At 43.7% G+C, this 20,742-nt stretch overlaps 1 protein-coding gene across 3 annotated transcripts in view; it reads right to left on the minus strand.

Moving 5' to 3' along the window:
• Nucleotides 1-19,931, minus strand: part of GXYLT1 (glucoside xylosyltransferase 1) — a 62,173-nt gene extending 42,242 nt beyond the window's left edge. Inside the window, exons 1-2 of one of the 3 annotated variants that reach the window (XM_050748445.1) lie at nt 19,478-19,931; nt 965-1,057 (exon numbers count right to left, since the gene is read on the minus strand). In XM_050748445.1, the coding sequence (XP_050604402.1) occupies nt 965-1,057; nt 19,478-19,698 (314 nt within the window). In that variant the 5' untranslated portion in view covers nt 19,699-19,931. Of the gene's footprint in view, nt 1-964; nt 4,190-19,477 lie in introns of those variants that run through there. The other 2 variants (XM_050748446.1, XM_050748447.1) reach the window with 2 other exon arrangements.
• Between the last annotated feature and the right edge of the window lie 811 nt (nt 19,932-20,742).

The following is a 20,742-nucleotide window of genomic DNA, read 5'->3' on the forward strand; positions in this document are numbered from 1 at the left end:
TTTTTTTTTAATTTTAGAGACAGGGTCTTGCTTTTGTTGCCTCGGTGGTCTTGAACTCCTGGGTTCAAGCAATGCTCCCACCTCAGTCTCCCAAAATGCTGAGATTACAGGCGTGAGCCACCATACCCAGCCTAGACTATTTAAATGAATCATAAAGATGCAGTAAAAGTAGATGCTCTTCAAATAAATTTTACTCTTGGGAACAGCATTTCAACCCTTTGTCCCACTCCCCTCTGCCACTGTATCAAGGAGACAGTCTGAGAGTCACCGCCTTATCCTATTCTTATCAATACTTGTTTCTTTCACTGAAGATAAGAGCAGGAAAGGACCTAAGAGGTCAGGCAACCCAATACCTTCATTATCCAGAGAAGCAAATAAAGCTAAACTAGTCAGTAACTTAAAAGGTCAATAAACATTAAAGGAAGTAGTAGCCAGAAGCTGCTCCTCCGTCTGCTCCTCCATTAAATACTTATCTTTATCCTCCTATTCCCCAATATTCGACCTCTCTACTAATAACTAATATAATCCTTCTCCAGTTGTCCCTATCCACTACAGTATACCAGCTTTAATTTAGATATGTGCCTTATATATATTATTTATATCATACATAATTATATTATATATTATAGATGGTAATATATTATATAGATCTGTAAACATCAGTAGAAGCCTATTTTTATCCCAGTTTATCATTTTAACAACTGTTTCCAAAAGTTAGATCATAAATTTTCTTAAGAACAGTGGCTTATCTTAACATCTAAGAAAATTTAAAGCATTTATACACAGTATGTACTACAAAATAGTGATAACTACAAAATGGGAAAAATGGAAAACCCAATCAGAAAATAAATTATTTGTATAATATCATAAGAAACATTTTTACATCCTATTACAGTCAAAGGTTTTATTATCAACTATCTAACCTTACCTACACTGATCTACCAATTAAATATTAAGTGCCTACCTAAAAGCCGCTTCCCAAAAGCAGTTCATTCCACAAACATCAGAGGGCAGCATCCAATAGGGATTCCAGTAACACAGAGAGAAATCTTTACACCTAACAGAGTAAGACAGAAATAAGAGTCCTATGTGAGTATTTCGGTTTGGAAGTAACAAGGAATTTACTCAGTAACACGGTCACTTACTGTTCTATTTTAAAGCAAATAAAATTGAAAATCCAAATTGCTATGATAAAGATTTTGGAAAACTGATTTCTCCCTTACTTAGGGCACCATTATTTTAAATAGAACTTTATAACCTTGAAGGTAAACTATACTATAGATTGGGAAAGAGTTTTTCCATCGGATATTAAAATCCCCTCCTCAGATAACACACATAAATATATCTTCTAAAATTTTCTTCATAGGCTACACATATACCCCTAGAACAAAATCCCTTTGGGAAAAACAAAATATTTCCTTATCCTCAAACATAATAAAAATGCCACAAATGCTAGCAGAAAGGGAAAAGATCTTTAAATACTTTTAAATTAATCCTCAACCCAAACTACTTGTATGGTGTTTCAAACCAAAAAAGAAATCATAATGGCCAAGATGTATATGAAAATGGTCAACATCACTAATCATCAGGGAAATGCACATTAAAACCGCAATGAGATAACAACTCACTCAGTTAAAACGGTTATTAACAAAAAGGCAAAAAACAATAAATCCTGGCAAAGACAGAAAAGGAAACACTCATACACTGACAGTAGGAACATAAATTACAACCACTATAAATAAACAGTATAGAGATTCCTAAAAAAACTGAAAATAGAACTACCATGATCCAGCAACCCCATGCTCTGTGTATGTATATATACATACATATTCACACATGCATACACACATACATAGATGGGCACAGTGGCTCCCATCTATAATCCCAGCACTTTGGGAGGCTGAGGTAGGTGGATTGCTTGAGGCTGGAGTTCAAGACTAGCCTGGTCAACATAACAAGACCCCGTCTCTAAAAATAAAAAATTAGCTGGACATGGTGGCATTTACCTGTAAGTTCCAGCTACTCGAGAGGCTGAGGTGGGAGGATGGCATGAGCCCAGGAGTTTGATGTTGCAATAAGCTGTGATTGGAGTGCTACTTCACTCCAACCTGGCTGAACAGAGCAAGACTCTGTCTCGAACAACAACAAAAAAAAAATTGACCTGCCCTCCCCTCAAAAAAACCCGGAAATCATGCTGATATTCACAGCCTAGTATCACTATCTACATTATCTCGGTTCCACATTATACAAGCTAAAATGGAGGATCAAGTCTGGTCTTTCTTGTTAGGTTGCATGTTGGAGCCAAAAAGGAAAAAAGAAAACACCTTATATTACAAAAAAAATTGTTTTTCATCGTGATTTATTTTCAAAATAATAGTCTAAAAGTCACTGGGTACTAAAGTACGTATGAAGTCAGGGTGAGTCACTAAACCAGGCCACTTCATTATCTCATCACTATGCAGCTTTTTCTCTCACTATGAATTCAATTATGAGTTACTACGCTTATATCAAATGGCCTACGAAATTTCTGATTTGCAAAAATCCGATCACATCTCTCACAAATGGCAACAGTCTAAGGCAGAGGTTCTCAGCTCTGGTAGAGGTGCCACACAAGACCTATTAAATCAGAATCTAGAAACAGGGTCTGGCACTGGTGGTTTTTAAAATGCTGCCTAAGTAATTCTGTATACTACTGCATAAAGAACAAGGTTGGAATTTCTTAACAGAAAAAAGTTACATTTTAACTGTTTTCCTGTAAAGAAACACCATTTTCTAGCATAGCACAAAAGGCTACATATCTTCATTTAAAAGGCTGAACCAGAAAGAGAAGAAAATGTGTACATATCAGTAAAACTTATGACTTGATTAGAAAATCTGTGTTTGTACCCTCTCAAGCATGGCTATGTATTTTCTTAAGTCTTTGATTTCATACCACATAGTCAGACTCAGTGATGGTAATAACAACGAACACAGAGTTCTTTTCAGATTCAGGCACTTTCACACCCATTTAGACTCACAAGAAACGTTTTAAGGTAGATACATACAATCTCCGTCTTTCAGACACTGACGATATCACAGCTTTATTTCAACAAATCCACAATTTATTTACAATCAACACCTAATGTGTACCTTTGTTCTAAGAAGATAACTAATCAGGTTATTCCATATCCCCTGTCAAACTCTACAACAGTGAAAAATGGAAATGGAAATCTCAAAGACAAATTCAATTTTTCTATAAAATTAATTAAAATTATATATATTTAACAATACCATTTGCAGCCTCAACTTGTACTTTAAGTTACAAATCAGTTATGTGTTGTTTTCCAAACCTGCCTGGTCCTCAGGTCACTTGTCAAAAATACAGATATAGGATCCTATCCCATATCCAGTTAATCAAGCCTCCCCCAGAGAAGTGGCCTAAGAAGCTCAATTTTTCAGCAATATCCCCAGATAAGTCTTAAAATCAGACCTGAATGAGAAACGCTATATCAAGGGATATCTAGAGTCAACTTGAAATTTTTTATCAAAATACTGATAATAACTTCTCTTATGATAATCCTGTTTATTTACTACAACTTAAGAAGGATTAAATTTTGAAAATTTGTGTTTCTATGAATACTTCAATCAATACAGGTTATTAAGTACCATTTAGAAAATTTTTTAAAGCCTATGAAAGTAATTACCCACCACTATTAACATTTTCATATCTTTACTACCCCATATTTCAAAAATATCTTCCTACAAATATTTGACTAGAAAAGTTAACATGCATGTTGCCAACATGCAGAAGTTGCTGAAACTACTTGATCTTCGTTAGTCTCAAGAAACCATGTGAGCTAGACAGCACACCTCAAACTCCCTGCTCTCAGGAAATATCCACCAGGGAGCTTCTAACTCAAAGGACCCTCTTGCAGTATTACAATTAAACTGTACTTCGGGGCAATGTTTTGCTTTTTTTTAAGTTGATGCAAGATGACAAAGCCACAGACATGAGAATTAAATTCAACAAGACCAACACATTGAACAACTTAGTAATGAGTTTAAATTTTGTGAAGCTTTGAGCCACACCAAGAGCCCTATACTTTTGCTAATATCAAACTGAGAGGTGACAATGTGCTAGCAGCCCCCGCTCTCAGCGCCTCTTCGGCCACCGCATCCAATCTGGCAGCGCTTGAGGAGCCCTTCAGCCCGCCACTGCATTGCAGGAGCCCCTCTCTGGGCTGGCCGAGGCCGGAGCCGGCTCCCTCTGCTTGCGCGGGGGTGTGGAGGGACAGGGACAGGCGCAGGCGGGAACCGTGCACACAAGCCAGTGTGAGTTCTGACCGGCGCAGGCTCGGTGGGCCCCACACTCAGAGCGCCTGGCCCGCACCACCAGCCCAGGGCAGTGAGGGGCTTAGCACCTGGGCCAGCAACTGCAGAGGGTGCGCCGGGTCCCCCAGGAGTGCCAGCCTGCTGGCGCTGCACTCGAATTCTCGCTGGGCCTCAGCTGCCTCCCCATGGGACAGGGCTCAGGACCTACAGCCCACCATGTCCGAGCCCTGCCTCCGCGGTGAGCTCCCACACAGCCCCAGCGCCCATGACGGGTACCGCCCCCTGCTCCATGGCGCCTGGTCCCATCAACCGCCCAAGGGCTGAGGAGGGTAGGCCTGGCTCAGGACTGGTGGGCAGCTCCGCCTGCAGCCCCAGTGTGGGATCCACTAGGTGAAGCCAGCTGGTTTCCTGAGTCTAGTGGGTACTTAGAGAACTTTTATGTCTAGCTAGAGGATTGTAAATGCACCAATCAGCACTCTGTGTCTAGCTCAGGGATTATAAATGCAACAGTCAGCACACTGTCAAAACGATGGATCAGCTCTCTGTAAAATGGACCAATCAGCAGGATGTGGGTGGGGTCAGATCAGAGAATAAAAGCAGGCTGCCTGAGCCAGCCAGCAGCAACTCCTCTTCCACACTGTGGAAGCTTTGTTCTTTCACTCTTTAAAAATAAATCTTGCTGCTGTTCACTGTTTGGGTCCATGCCGCCTCTATAAGCTATAACACAGCGAAGGTCTGCAGTTTCACTCCTGAAGCCAGCGAGACCACGAACTCGCCATAGTTAGTGATGTAACCGTACCTAAACATCACTAAGCCTCTTCCCCCAGGGACCAGTGCCCAATTAGCAGAACTAGTGGCACCTACCCGAGCCTTAGAACTGGGAAAGGGAAAAAGAATAAATGTGTATACAGACACCAAGTATGGTTATCTAATCCTACATGCCCATGCTGCAATATGGAAAGAAAGGGAATTCCTAACCTCCAGGAACCCCCATTAAATACCACAGGAAATCATGGAGTTACTGCGTGCAGTGCAAAAACCAAAGAAGGTGACAGTCTTATACTGCCAAAGCCATCAAAAAGGGGAAAGAGAAAGGAGAACAGCAGCATACACGGCTGGCAGAGGCAGGGAAAGACCAGCAGAAAGGAAAGAGAGAAAGAGACAGGAAGTCAGAGAAAGAGAGAGGAAGAACAGAAGAGACAAAGAGAAGGAGGCAGAGGAAGAGACAGAGAGACAGTCAAAGAAAGACAGAGTCAGAAAAAGAGAGACAAAGAAGTCAAAGAGGAAGAAAGAGAGATGGAAGCAGTAAAGAAACAACAGAGTACCCTATTCCTTCAAAGACCCCAACTGATCATAGTAACTTCCGAGTCACCCAAACAGCTCCATTCAGACGGCTTGTCTGCTTCTCAGGGCCCCACAAAATCATCACCTCCTCCCTGCTTAACAAACAGTCCAGGTTTTGTAACGGCAAACATAGTCCCTGCATGACTATTCACCCTTGGACCCCCTGCAGCAGTGTCCCCACCACTAGTGAATGCCTTCTTATCCGCTCTTTCAATGACTCTCTCGAAAGTTCCTAGTAGATACAAAATGTTTTTTTCTCCAATAGGAAAACAGAACACAGGGAGCCACTCAGTTTGCTCCCAACACCCCTTTCCAGCCACTCATCAGAGCTACCTTGGCAAGTACTCTAGGAGGATGGCAAAATGAAAACAACAAACTCACACACCTTTTTAACATACATAACCAGTTCTATCTACCCAGCCAAGGTATATTCTTATGTGGAACATCGACCTATATCTGCCTCCCCACTAACTGGACAGGCACCTGCACTTTAGTCTTTCTAAGTCCCAACATTAATATTGCCCCAGGAAATCACACCTTATCAGTACCCCTCAAAGCTTAAGTCCGTCAGCACAGAGCCATACAACTAGTACCCCTACTTACAGGGTTAGGAATGGCTACTGCTACAGGAACTGGGATAGCTGGTTTATCTACTTCATTATCGTACTACCACACACTCTCAAAGGATTTCTCAAACAGTTTGCAAGAAATAACGATATCTATCCTTGCTTTACAATCTCAAATAGACTCTTTAGCAGCAGGGACTCTCCAAAACCGCCGAGGGCTAGACCTCCTCACTGCTGAGAAAGGAGGACTCTGCACCTTCTTAGGGGAAGAGTGTTGTTTTTACACTTAACCAGTCAGGGATAGCTTAAGATGCTGCCTGGTGTTAACAGGAAAAGGCTTCTGAAATCAGACAATGCCTTTCAAATTCTTATACCAATCTCTGGAGTTAGGCAACATGGCTTCGCCCCTTTCTAGGTCCCATGGCAGCCATCTTGCTGTTACTCACCTTTGGGCCCTGTATCTTTAACCTTCTTGTCAAATTTGTTTCTTCTAAAATCAAGGTCATCAAGCTACACAGATGGTCTTACAAATGGAACCCCAAATGAGCTCAACAACTTCTACCGAGGACCCCTGGACCGACCCACTGGCACTTTCACTGGCCTAGAGAGCTCCCCTCTGGGGGACACTACAACTGCAGGGTCCCTTCATTGCACTTATCCAGCAGGAAGTAGCTAGAGTGGTCATCGGCCAAATTCCCAACAGCAGTTGGGGTGTCCTCTTTAGAGGAGGGATTGAGAGGTGACTATGTGCTAGCAGCCTTCACTCTTGGCACCTCCTCGGCCTCGGCATCCACTCTGGCAGCACTTGAGGAGCCCTTCAGCCCGCCACTGCACTGTGGGAGCCCCTCTCTGAGCTGGCCGAGGCCAGAGCCGGCTCCCTCTGCTTGCGGGGAGGTGTGGAGTGAGAGGCGCAGGCGCAAAGCAGGGCTGCACACAGTGCTCACAGGCCAGCGCAAGTTCTGGCAGGTGCGGGCTCCATGGGCCCCACACTGGGAGCAGCCAGCCGGCCAGCGCCGCCGGCCCACGGCAGTGAGGTGCTTAGCACCTGGGCCGGCAGCTGCAGAGGGTGCGCCAGGTCCCCCAGCACTGCCAGACTGCCAGCGCTGTGCTCGAATTCTCGCTGGGCCTCAGCTGCCTCCTCGCGGGGCAGGGCTCAGGACCTACAGCCCGCCATGTCCAAGCTCTGCCTCCACAGTAGGCTCCCGCGCAGCCCGAGCCTCCTTGACGGGCACTGCCACCTGCTCCATGGCGCCCGGTCCCATCGACCACCCAAGGGCTGAGGAGCATAGGCCTGGCTCGGGACTGGTGGGCAGCTCCGCCTGCAGCCCCAGTGCGGGACCCACTAGGTGAAGCCAGCTGGGCTCCTGAGTCTAGTGGGGACTTGAAGAACTTTTATGTCCAGCTAGAGGATTGTAAATGCACCAATCAGCACTCTGTGTCTAGCTCAGGGATTGTAAATGCACCAATCAGCACCCTGTGAAAACGGTCCAATCAGCTCTCTGTAAAATGGACCAATCAGCAGGATGTGGGTGGGGTCAGATAAGGAAACAAAAGCAGGCTGCCCGAGCCAGCCAGCGGCAACCAGCTCAGGTCCTCTTCCACACTGTGGAAGCTTTGTTCTTTCACTCTTTACAATAAATCTTGCTGCTGCTCACTCTTTGGGTCCATGCCGCCTCTATGAGCTGTAACACTCACCGCGAAGGTCTGCAGCTTCACTCCTGAAGTCAACGAGACCACGAACCCACCAAAAGGAAGAAACTGTGGACACATCTGAACATCTGAAGGAACAAACTCCAGACTACCATCTTCAAGAGCTGTAACACCACGAGGGTCCACGGCTTCATTCTTGAAGTCAGCGAGACCAAGAACCCACTAATTCCGGACACAGAGCTAGGTGCCAAGATGATCACACATCTGACACTTCTATTAAGAAGTAAGATCTGCTGGGCGCAGCGGTTCATGCCTCTAATCCCAGCACTTTGGGAGGCCAAGGTAGGCAGATCCCTTGAGGTCAGGAGTTAGAGAATGCCCTGGCCAACATGGTGAAGCCCCATCTCTACTAAAAAAAATCAGTCAGGTGTGGTGGTGGTTGCCTGTAATCCCAGCTACTCAGGAAGCTGAGGCAGGAGAATCGCTTGAACCCAGGAGGTGGAGGTTGCAGTAAACCAAGATCGTGCCATTGCACTCCAGCCTGGACAACAGAGCAAGACTCTGTCTCAAAAAAAAAAAAAAAAAAAAAAGTAGGATCTAACTCCCCTTATCCAGAATCTAAGTGGGCTCTGTGATTGCTTTGACAAATAGAATACTGAATATAATACTGTGCCAATGTTCAGGCCCTTGCCTTAAAACTTCTACATCCTATTTCTTGGAACACTCTTTGAACCTGATCTTTAGATTGTAAGAAGCCCAAGGCACATGGAAAAGCCACTTGAGAGAATGCAGATCAACAGCCTCCACTGAGCTCCTAGTCAAAAGCCAGCATCAACTGCTAGCCATGTAATAGGGCCACAATGCCACACCATTCTGATCTACCAACCTACTGGTTCCTCCCCAACTCACAGAAGACTAGCATCTGGTTCACAGTCCTTGTCTCAGTACCAAATCCTACTTTCCTCTAACCATTCATTTGGTAAATCAATAAATTTTCTACTGAATGACTACGTTTACAGGCCAAACACTGGCAACACAATAGTGAGTAAAATGGACATGGATCATACTGTCTAGTGGGGAACAACAGAATGTCATCTCACATACTGCAATGTGGGCGACCTAACCAACACCCAGGTTACACAATTGTTTAACTCCAGTAACTCTTACCTCCTTTTCCCTTCAGTTAAAAATGGCAAATGCCGGCCAGGCACAGTGGCTCACACCTGTAATCTCAGCACTTTAGGAGGCCGAGGTGGGTGGATCGCTTGAGCCCAGGAGTTCAAGACCAGCCCGGGCGACATGGCGAAACTCCATCTCTACAAAGAATTAAAAAAAAAATTAGCCGGGCATGGTGGTGTGTGCCTGTAGTCCCAGTTACTTGGGAGGCTGAGTTGGGAGGATAGTTTGAGCCCAGGAGTTTGAAGCTGCAGTGATTGTGATCACGCCAACGTACACCAGTTCTGGGTGACACAGACCCTCTCTGACAAAAAAAGAGAGAGAAAAGTAAAAAATGGCAAATCCTGGACCTTGTCATCACCTGAAACTGCAATCCAATACCTCATCTCAGACTAGTCTCTGATCTAATAATTATGGTTCTTTTTTCTTAGACAGGGTCTTGCTCTGTCCCTCAGGGTGGAGTGCAGTGGTATAAACACAGCTTACTACAGCCTCAATCTCCTGGGCTCAAGCCATCCTCCTGCCTCAGTCCCCAAGTATCTAGGACTATAAGCATGTGCCAACACACCTGGCTAATTTTTTAGAAATTGTTTGTAGAGACAAAGTCTCGCTTTGCTGCCTAGGCTTATTATTTATATCCCGTTACATGTGTGGAAATCACTCAGCCCTCCAATCACATGCTTCCTAAGTATAAGCTTCCTCCTTTACCCATTTCCCTCCCTACTCAGACGTCATATGGTTCATCCATTCATGTTCCTATACCTACAACTTGCACCACCTCCTTTCACCGTATCTTTTCAGCACAATCTTCAGTTGAAACTGAGCCATTCACTCACATTCTCAGATGAATACTGAAGAACAGTTAATGACATGACTATGCTGATTAGTAGAAATATAAATTAACTGTCTTCCTCTTAGCTAGTCTCATGCCTACTACCAACTCCATACGCATCCCCTTGTTGCCCATCTTCTTCTCAGGGGTCCTTAAAGACCTTCTTGCATCAATTACTCTTTCTTTCTCCTTAACTGGCAATCTCTATTTGTGTAGTAGACTGTATTACTGTTCAGTTATTCACTCCCCACCTTTAACTGTAAAAGGATTATACAACCCTATTCATTACCATGGGCCTTGCCTGCCTGATAGGGGAGGCATATATCCCTGCATCATTTATGGACTTTGACCTTATTCGAGTGACTTGCTTTGGCCAAAGTAATACAAAAAGACATGATTACTGTGGCATCAAAGTAGAAGCTTCACATGGGATTGTGCTGTTCAATCTGGCTTCTTCCTCATCCACTACCATGAGACCAGGCATGTATGGACTGCTCCTTCAGCTTGGATCCCAGAATGAGAAGATATATCAAGCAAAGTCATAGCCATAGACATGTAATGTGTGCAAGAAATAAATGCTTGCTATTGTCAACTGCTAAGATGTGTGGGGTTGTTACAAAGCAAAGCAGAATAATGCAAACATAATTCCCTTTTACAGTGTATAATTCAATGGTTTTTAGTATATTCAGAGTTGTGCAACCATGACTCACCAATTAAATTCCTCAGTATATACTCAAGAGAACTGAAAACATGTTCACAGAAAAACTGAGCATGAATGCTCATAGCAGCATCACTCATAATAGCCAAAAAGTATGAAAAAACTCAAATGTCCACCAAATAATGAGCAAAATGTGGTATATCCATACAATGGACTATTATTGGTCCATAAAAAGGAATGAAATACAGTGATACATGTTACAGCGGATAAACCTTGAAACATTATACCAAGAAGAAAGACTCAAAAGGCCACATACTGTGTGATTCCTTTATGTAAAATGCCCCGAACAGGCAAACCTCTACAGACAGAAAATAGATTCGTGGTTGCTTAGGACTGGGGGACTGAGGAGTGCAAGGTGGGAGTTACTGCTAACAGATACAGGGTTTCTTTAGGGGTAATGATTAACTTCACAAAGGTTTAATGCAGTCAAAATTGGATGGGAAAAATCAAGTTACAGGTAAATTTCTTGATCATAATTCAATGTCAAAAACCACACAGTATATAGGAAAGTTGTTTTTCTTTCTTTACTGGAAATATAAGAACACATGCACCAGTGAATACATATGCTGCATGGCATTAAAAAAAATCGTAAAACAGTTAGGTACTGCTGTAAGGAGTGAAGTAATTTGTTTACAGTTTCTTAACTCCCAAATATCCATTATCCCACTTTGAAAAACTGGTTTTGGAGGTTAAGATAAAGAGTAGAAACTCACACTGAGAACTTAAAGAGGAGAAACTCACACTGAGAATTTACGACGTATCAGTGGCTTATTAGAAGCAATAAGATAAATTAGCAAAAGCAACTCATCTGAAGACAGCACGTGTACTTTCAGGCCAAAAAATAAAGTTTGAAAATATTGGAAAAGTAAAGGTCGTTATCTAGGTTCTGGCTATTAGTTGCTTAAAACTGTTGAAAGCAGAATACTAAAATCCAACATTCAAAGAGGTAACTCTTAAATAATTTTAATGGGGCAAAGTGTTAATATGAGTTGGTGGATATGTCTTCACTATACCCATACTGACATTCAAAAGCACTGAAGTCCTAAAAGGGAATGTTTTTCACTGTGGATCAAACAAATAAAACGTTACTATGGCTCATCCTCAAATTTAACAAGGCATAAAGATTAAAGCTTGTCTACAACTGACTAAGGGGTAGCACAAGGTATCTTCGTGGTGATGAAACAATTCTGTATCCTGACTGTGGGGGTGGTTACATATATTTACATGTGATAAAACAACACTCGGCACAATAACAGTTGTCGAACTTGAAGTTTACTTAAATCCAATTACAAAATGTTTTTTATACATACATACACACACACACACATAAATAAGCAAGTCGCCCAGGCTGGAGTGCAGTGGTGCGAACACGGTTCATTGCAGCCTCAACCTCCTGGGCTCAAGCGATCCTCCCATCTCAACCTCTGGAGTAGCTGGGGCCACAGGTGCACACCACTATGCCCAATTAATTTTTTGTATTTTTGTTGTTGTTGAGAGAGTGTTTTGCCATATTGCCAAGGTTGGTCTAGAACTTCTGGATTCAAGCAATCCACCCACCGTGGCCTCCTTGCTAGGATTACAGGTATGAGCCACCGTGCCTGGTTACACTTTTAAGTCAAACTAGAAAAAGTAATTTTCATTTCAAAATGTCCATGATAGGAGGCTTCAGTGAAAACCATGCAAAACTTAAAGAGTCAGTGATACGAGACCAGCCTGACCAACATGGTGAAACCCTGTCTCTACTAAAAATAGAAAAATTAGGCCAGGTGCAGTGGCTTACACCTGTAATCCCAGCATTTTGGGAGGCCGAGGCGGGAGGATCACAAAATCAGGAGATCGAGACCATCCTACCTAACACGGTAAAACCCCATCTCTACTAAAAACACAAAAAATTAGCCAGGCCTGGTGGCATGCACCTGTACTCCCAGCTACTTGGGAGGCTGAGGCAGGAGAATTGCTTGAACTCGGAAGGCGGAGGTTACAGTGAGCCGAGATCACACCATTGCACTCCCACCTGGGCGACAGAGTGTCCATCTTGAAAAAAAAAAAAGCGGATTACGAGGTCAAGAGGTCAAGACCATCCTGGCTAACACGGTGAAACCCCATCTCTACTAAAAACACAAAACATTAGCTGGGCGTGGTAGTGGGCACCAGTACCAGCTACTCGGGAGGCTGAGGCAGGAGAATGGTGTGAACCCGGGAGGCGGAGCTTGCAGTGAGCCAAGATCGTGCCACTGCACTCCAGCCTGGGTGACAGAGCAAGACTCCATCTCAAATTTAAAAAAAAAAAAAAAAAAGTCAGTGACAAATTTAGGCATATTCAGCATAAATACATGACAGTATGAATGAAGTGCTGCTGCAAAGCAGCAATGCAACTTCAAGACATGTATCCCCACCCTGTGACTGTGCAAGAGAAGCAAAGATGCTTACAGACATACTAAAGGAGGCCATTCCCATGATATGCCAAATTACTGTTATTTAATTTTCAACCAAATTGTTTCCAGATCAGGCACGGTGGCTCACACCTGTAATCCCAGCACTTTGGGAGTCCGAGGCAGGCAGATCACCTGAGGTCAGGAGTTCAAGGCCAGCCTGGCCAACATGGGGAAACCCCATCTTTACTAAAAATAAAAAATTAGCCAGGTATGGTGGCACGCGCCTGTAGTCCCAGCTACTCAGGAGGCTGAGGCAGGAGAATCGCTTGAACCTAGGAGGCGGAGGCTGCAGTGAGCCGAGATCACACCACTGCACTCCAGCCTGGGCAACAGAGACTCCCTCTCAAAAAGAAAAAAAGAAAATAAATAAATAGTTTCCAGACAACTTAATTTCTAGCTCCAAGACCTTTTTCTTAAATTTCTAATTTCATTAATCCTCGGCAAGTAGGAAAAGGGCTGTTTATATATAAATGACACTGAAACAATTAACCATTTCAAAGAAACAGTTAGCATCACACAATATACCTCCTCTACCCGAGTAGCTTCCCCACAAAGCCAGATTGATTTAAATGTAAAAAAAGGAGGGAAAAAAAAAATTGGTAGAAAGCTTTCCCATGCATAACAAAGGTAAAAAACGATAAAGCAAAAAGTAGCCAATCTAAAAACAAAACGTAAACCTCATACAGTACACACATAATTAATAAAATTTAAGTTTATACCTAGGGGGAAGTACTTTCAATAGGTATGGCATAAAGATAATGATCTTACTGCTTTAAAATAAGATTTTCTAAGCAGGGTATGGTGGCTCATGCCTGCACTTTGGGAGGCCGAGGCAGGCGGATCACCTGAGGTCAGGAGTTCAAGACCAGGCTGGCCAACATGGTGAAATCCCACCTCTACCAAAAAATACAAAAAAAAAAAAAAAAAAGCTGGGCAGATTGGCACACACCTGTAATCCCAGCTACTTGTGAGGCTGAGGCAGGAGAATTGGTTGAACCCAGGAGGCGGAGATTACACTGAGCCGAGATTATGCCACTGCACGCCAGCCTGGGCAACGGAGCGAGACTCTGTCACCAAAAAAAAAAAAAAAGCCAGGTATGGTGTGCACGCCTGTAGTCACAGCTACTCGGGAAGCTAAGGTGGGAGGATCACTTGAGCCCAGAAAGTCAAGGCTGCAGTGAGCCATGATCTCAGGCCACTGTACTCCACCTTGGATGACAGAGTGAGACCTTGTCTCAGAAATTAAAAAATAAGATTTCTAAATCAAAAGTACCTATTATTTTTTCATAAGCCAAGTAAGTTTCCCCCCCAAAAGCACGGAATATTTTAATTAATTACTAGTATTTATTAAATACTATGTGTCAGGTCTGCACTAAGCTTTGCTATGATCTGAATGTTTGTGTCCCCTCAAAATTCATATGTTGAAATCTAATTACCAACATGATGTTACGAGGTAGGGCCTTTGGGTAGGTGATTAGGTCATGAGAGCAAAGCCTCCACGAATGGGATTAGTGGGGGGCCCTTATAAAAGGGGTCTGCCTCATGTCTTCTACCATGTGAGAACACAGGGAGAAGGCGCCATCTATGGTATGAACCAGGAAGTGGGTCCTCATCAGACACTGAACTTGCTGGTGCCTTGACTTGGATTTCTAGTCTCCAGAACCGAAAGAAATAAATTTCTGTAGTTTCTAAGCTCTCTAGTCGATGGTATTTTGTTATAGCAGCCCAATCAAACTAAGATAACACTTCACAAATACGTAACGTAGACACTATGATCCTTCAATGACCTAAAATACAAGGTACAGGGCACTGGTTTTAAGTAAGATGTTTTTGCAATAACAAAGCAGAGATTAAAATGGCTTTAGTAAGTAATTCAACTCTCTTTACTGTTCACCGACTCAACTCTCTTCTTCAAACATAACTGCAGAAAAAAGGGAGGAAATGGGCTGGGCAGGTGGCTCACGCCTGTAATTTCAGCACTTTGGGAAGCTGAGGCAGGCGGATCACCAGGTCAGGATTTCCAGACCATCCTGACTAATACGGTGAAACCCCGCCTCTACTAAAAATACAAAAAATTAGCCGGGTGTGGTGGTGGGCGCCTATAGTCCCAGCTACTCAGAGGCTGAGGCAGGAGAATGGCGTGAACCCCGGAGACGGAGCTTGCAGCGAGCAGAGATGGCTCCACTGCACTCCAGTCTGGGCGACAAAGAGAGACTCTGCCTCAAAAAAAAAAAAAAAAAAAGGAAAAAGGGAAAAAAAAGAAAAAGAGAAAGAGAAAAAAAAATGGGCAGGGGGAACTTCATTAAAAACAGTAGTGTGAAAATAGTGCCCAAACTATTCTCAATTTTTGGTTTTATCACAACAAGCTGGGGCACATACGTAAAATATAAATTCCTGGACCCTATTGCCAGGGCATTTTGATTTAACAGGTCTTAACTGGAGCCCAACGACCAGAATTTTTCCCAGAGGTCAGAAATTGGAAAGAAAAAAAAAAAAAATCCCAACTTAAAATTTAAATTACCAAAATGATATTTGCTAAAATGTTGTTGTGTCAGGCACCATACTAGGTACTCTACGCCAGCTATTTAATATTTAATTTCAATTCTCACAAACAACTCAATATCATACTCTTCTCTCTGATGAAGAAAACAAGTTCAAGGTCAACAGTCAGTAAGTGGCAAAGCTGAAGTCTGTCACTCCAAAACCCTTACTTTCTATTCTTTAAGTTCTCAGTATACAACACTAGGGTTCCCAGGATCCAGCAGAAATGATAAGTCTATGGCCTAACCAGATCTAAAAAAGAAAGTGAGGTAATTACCTCCCTGTGTGACAAGGAGACACACGAGGAGACTCCAAGGGCATGATAGGTCCAGAAATGGTATCACCGAAACATTTAGTAATTTCTTGATTCCCCACTACCAACACTGTTGTATAGCCACACGTAAAATTTTGATGATCAATGTCAGGACTCATCAGTGAAATATGATAATTTAATCACCCTGAGTAACTAAAATGCAAAAAGGAACCAAAATGCAACTAAGTGATATGAAGTACTGATGTCCGGTAATAACTACTGCTTTGTGTCCAACACCTTAATACAGTCTGTCCACACTGAAGAGCCTGAGTCTTTCTTGTAGAAGAGCCACTGCCTACCCAGCATTTCTTCTCCTTTGAGGCACCCCTCCTCTCCAACACCAATCATGTTATTCTGTCTGCACCAGGCATGTGCAAGTGACACAGTCAACAAATCAGAGCTCCCCATCCCAAGTTAACACTGACTGGTCCACAAACGGGCATGCAATCCAAGCAAGTCCAATGACAGCCTTTTCCTAGGATTTTGTATTTGAGATTAGAGAATAAAACCTGCAAGAATAGAAAAACCTCATGAAGAAAGTTATGTCGTTAGTGGAAAAGAGTCCCCATTCCTTAAGGTCCTTTGAGCTGCCCTGCTATCTGCAGTTTTTCCTTCAATTCAAAAACTGTATAAGCCTATAAATATGTTTTGCTTGAGATCGTTTTACTGAATTTTACCAAAGACAACTAAGAATTCCATTATAAATTAAGTAAGGTAATCTAATGTACAGCCTGGTGACTAAACAACCTGTATTGTATATCTAAAATGTGCTATGACAGTAGATCTTAAGTGCTTTCACCACAAAAAAAAAAAAAAACCCTACGTGAGGTGATGAATGATGTTTAACTAGCTTGACTGTGATCATTTCTCAATGTACGTGTATGTCAAACTATCAAGTTGTATGCCTTAACCATATACAATTTCTATTTATCAATTATACCCTAATAAAGCTTTAAAAAAATAAGTATTATCTACATTTTACAAGTGAGGAAATTAAAACACAGGCAACTGACACAATTTAGGCAAAGTCTCACAGCAACCAGAGCCAGAATACTGAGAACACGGGTTTATCTGACTCCAAGACCTATGTATTTTCTGATTATTAAAATCATGGCTTCAAATAGAATACACTAATGGATAAGAGATTCCACTGAAAAACTGTTCCTTTCATTTTAAAGTTCTTACTTCAAGGACTTGGAAACACTTTTCCAAGTATTTTGTTGCCATGAAATTCTATACTATGAATAGTTTTTATAAGATCTAAACAACGGAACTTAACTGGGTACAAACCTAGATTCCATGTTTAAAATAAGAGAAATAATAGTTATAATCTTTCAAGTAAGATGTTATCAAAAAAGACAAAAATGCAATAATACCTAAGTACTACTGAAAACAGGAAGCTGCTGGCTTGCCCCATAGCCCCACTGCGCACTGAGTCCACTATCTAAATTAGACCCTTATCTCTCTTTACAGAAAGAGCTCTTGTATAACAATCAAAGGATACACGGTTTCTAATCCTCCTCCAATAATGATTCGCTTTCGATCTTGGCCAAATGATTTACACATGAAGAGCTTAGGGATTTCTATACCATATCTCATGGTGGCCAAAAAAGTTTTGGTTTGGTTCTGTTTTTTTGGAGACCGGATCTTGCTCTGTCACCCAGGTTGGATTACACTAGTACAATCATAGCTCACTGTAGCCTTGAACTCCTGGGCTCCAGTGATCCTCCCACCTCGGCCTCCCAAAGTGCTGTGATTACAGGTGTGAAACACCACATTCAGTTAATTTTTAAAAATTTTTTTATTTTTTGTAGAGATGGGTTGTTGACCAGGCTGGTGTCAAACTCCTGGTCTCCAGCAATCAATCATCCCCACTCGGCCTCCCCAAATTCTGGGGTTACAGGTGTGAGCTACCTACCGAGCGTTGCCAAAAGTTGATTTAACTCTACGAGATTTCTATAAAGATGTCATAAATGACGATATGTAAAATAGAGTCCTGAGGTCTTAGTAATTTGCATGACCTTAATCAAACCATAGGGTAAAACTTGACAATCCAACTTTTCCACCTTGTTCCTCTGCCCAAATGGTTTCTTATGCACACAAATGTGGTGACATGTTGTTCTTCATCACATTTTTACAAAGACAGATAGATACACCTTTAGTTCTAACTTAGATGTACACCTCGTTTAAAATAAAGAGTCATGCTACTCAAAGGACCTAAAAAAGTACAGCATTTCAGCTGACTCAATCCTGACACATAAAACTTAACATTTAAGTAATGATTCTATTGGATGTTTATTGAAACTGAGGCTCTTATTTTCAAAAATTTCAAATAATTTTATTAAAGTTAACTGGTCAAGTAAACAAAATTTGTAAATTTTTGTCACAAAATAAAATATCTAAGACCAAGGCACTAAAAATGCAATGCTAGCATCAGTCTAACTTCATTAAATATTTAATTAAAATGTTGCCTCCTTACAATTTTGCCCAATATAATCCATTTTCCATAATTGCAAATGCTTCACAATAACGTACTAGGCCATAAACAGTTTAGCTTCAACCTGTCATTTTTCACGAGCTCATTCAAGTTTTCAGTGAATGCTTTCTCCCAAGACAGACAACTGAGGGTCCTGATGTAGGAATTACCCTGACTGTAATCAAATTGCAGGGTAAAAACATGACAAGTCCGCTTTCCACGCTGCTACTCTGCCCAAACTTCCCCTTTTCATTCTGGGAATGACCATCGACTCTCAAAATGATGTTAAACAGCCCACAGCTGACCTACACTCCCTCTCCAGACAAATCTTATACTTTTCAGCATTTGCCAAGTCTTGGTAGGGAGCACTTCAGTCGTTGCCAGAGAGGTGCCCATACATAAGGTGGAAGTGTCCATGTTGCAAGGCAGTGTAAACGCTCAGATTTCAAGCATTCATAATGCGTTGACAGAAACATTTTTTTTTCTATTTAAATATCGTGTCGATTCCTACTCTGGCAGTGATTTGTGCAAAGCCACCTAGGTCATTACGTCGCTTTTTAAATACCGATTTGTCAAGAAAGATAGTGCTTCCAAAAGAAAATTTCACAACCCGCACAAATGCCATTTCCAAATTTAACCGTGGCTAATGCTTAAAAGTGTAAGCGTTAACACAGCAAAATCAGCATGAGAGACAAAACACACACACATACACGCACAATCCTTCAACACTGAACTAGGGCGCCAGCCTCATGTTTAAATATCTCAACTTGAACTCCACTGAAACAAGAAGGAATTCTCACTAGCCAGGCAGCAGCAAGGCTTTTGTGAACACTTCTTATTTTCAAAGAATCCTTTTTTTAAAAAACTGAAAATTAATTTCTAACTGCTTTAAAGGGCGCATGACTGGGTCAAAAGACAAACACAAAAAGTGTGGGACACTCTCAGGCGGGAGCAGCGCTGGTTTAGTCCCGGCCGGAGGGGAAGGAGGGAAATCAGTGAGGGGTCAGAAACCGCAGGAAAGACGCGGGAGGCGCGGCGCCGACCCGCGAGCAGCCCGGGCCAGGCCGAGCCCGCGCCCTGCGCCCGCCGCGTCCCCCACCGGGAACTGCCCGTACCTGCCCGACCCGCCGGGATGCGCTGCGGGGCCCGCGCCGCCCGTGCCTCTCACGGCGCCGCGTCCGCCGCCCGCGAGCCAGGAAGCCACCGCGGCCTGCGGCTTCCCGCCACCGCCACCCGCTCCTTCTTCCAGGGAAACGGCGAGCTGACTGAAAGCGTAAAGAAGCGAGCAGAAGCCGCAGGCCAAACACAGCACGACGACGCGCAGGTAGCGCCGCATCGCCCCGGCCGCGATCCTCAGTCTCCGCCGCCGCCGCGCCCGCCCGGGCGAACTGGAGCTGAGGGAGCGGCACCGCGCAGCTGCGGGCGCAACAAGTTCCTCCCCCGCCGCCGCCGCCGCGGCCGCCGCCTTGCACCCGCTCCCTTCCTTCCCTCCCCGCCCACCACCTAGGCGAGCGCAGCCGCGGCGCCGGAGCCGGCTGACAACCCGCCCGGAAGCCCGGACGCCGCCTCTGCCGCCGTGCGCCCATGGGTCAGCCGCAGCGACGCAGCCCCGCCTCTCCCCCGGGCGGGAGGGCTGGACGCGCCGGCGCAGATCGCGTGGGAGGGACGCAGGGCTGGCGCGCCGGGGACAGAGTGGGCGCGCGGAACGCGGCGCGCTTGCGGGGAAGAGTGAGCGCAGGCTGACGCGCAGGTGACTTGGAGCCCAGTGGGTCTCGACCGCCGAGAGAGGTGGAGCGAAAGCCTCGGCTCTGGAGGCAGTTGACCTAAATTCTAATTATGGTCCTTCCACATGGTGGTTTGTGACACTGGGTAACCTAAATTCTCTGAGCATGTTTCTTCGTCCCTAAAATGGAGCTACTATCCTCATCGTGGGGTGGTTGTAAAGATTAAACTGTTTAACGCACGAAAACCGCCTAGCACTTAGAAGGCACTTGACTAGGCCACTTTCCTCTCCATCCTCCCCCAGCCTGTAAGTTTCTGTGATACTAGAATGTGCACGAGCCATTTTCACTCAGATAAGCTCATTGCTTCGTGTGTTTGGTATGCGGACCTTGCCTGCCAGCAGACAGTTCCTGTACTGCAGGGCTCTTCCCTTTGACCTTTTTGACCTCCCTCACAACTCATTATTTGCATGTGCAAAACAATTAGTATTCTCCCCACAGAGCTTCTCCTTTCTTCCCCAGTTCTTCTCCCTCTTCTTCAGCTGTTTCCACTACGTTCATTCATTGACCATTTATAAAGCATCACTTGGGCCAAGCGCTGTGTGAGTACCTAGGGGTATAAAGAAGCCTAACTGGAGCGTGGGTGGGACAGCGGATAC

The sequence above is a fragment of the Macaca thibetana genome, chromosome 11, assembly GCF_024542745.1.
Source record: "Macaca thibetana thibetana isolate TM-01 chromosome 11, ASM2454274v1, whole genome shotgun sequence".
In the NCBI taxonomy this organism is placed as follows: Eukaryota; Metazoa; Chordata; class Mammalia; order Primates; family Cercopithecidae; genus Macaca; species Macaca thibetana.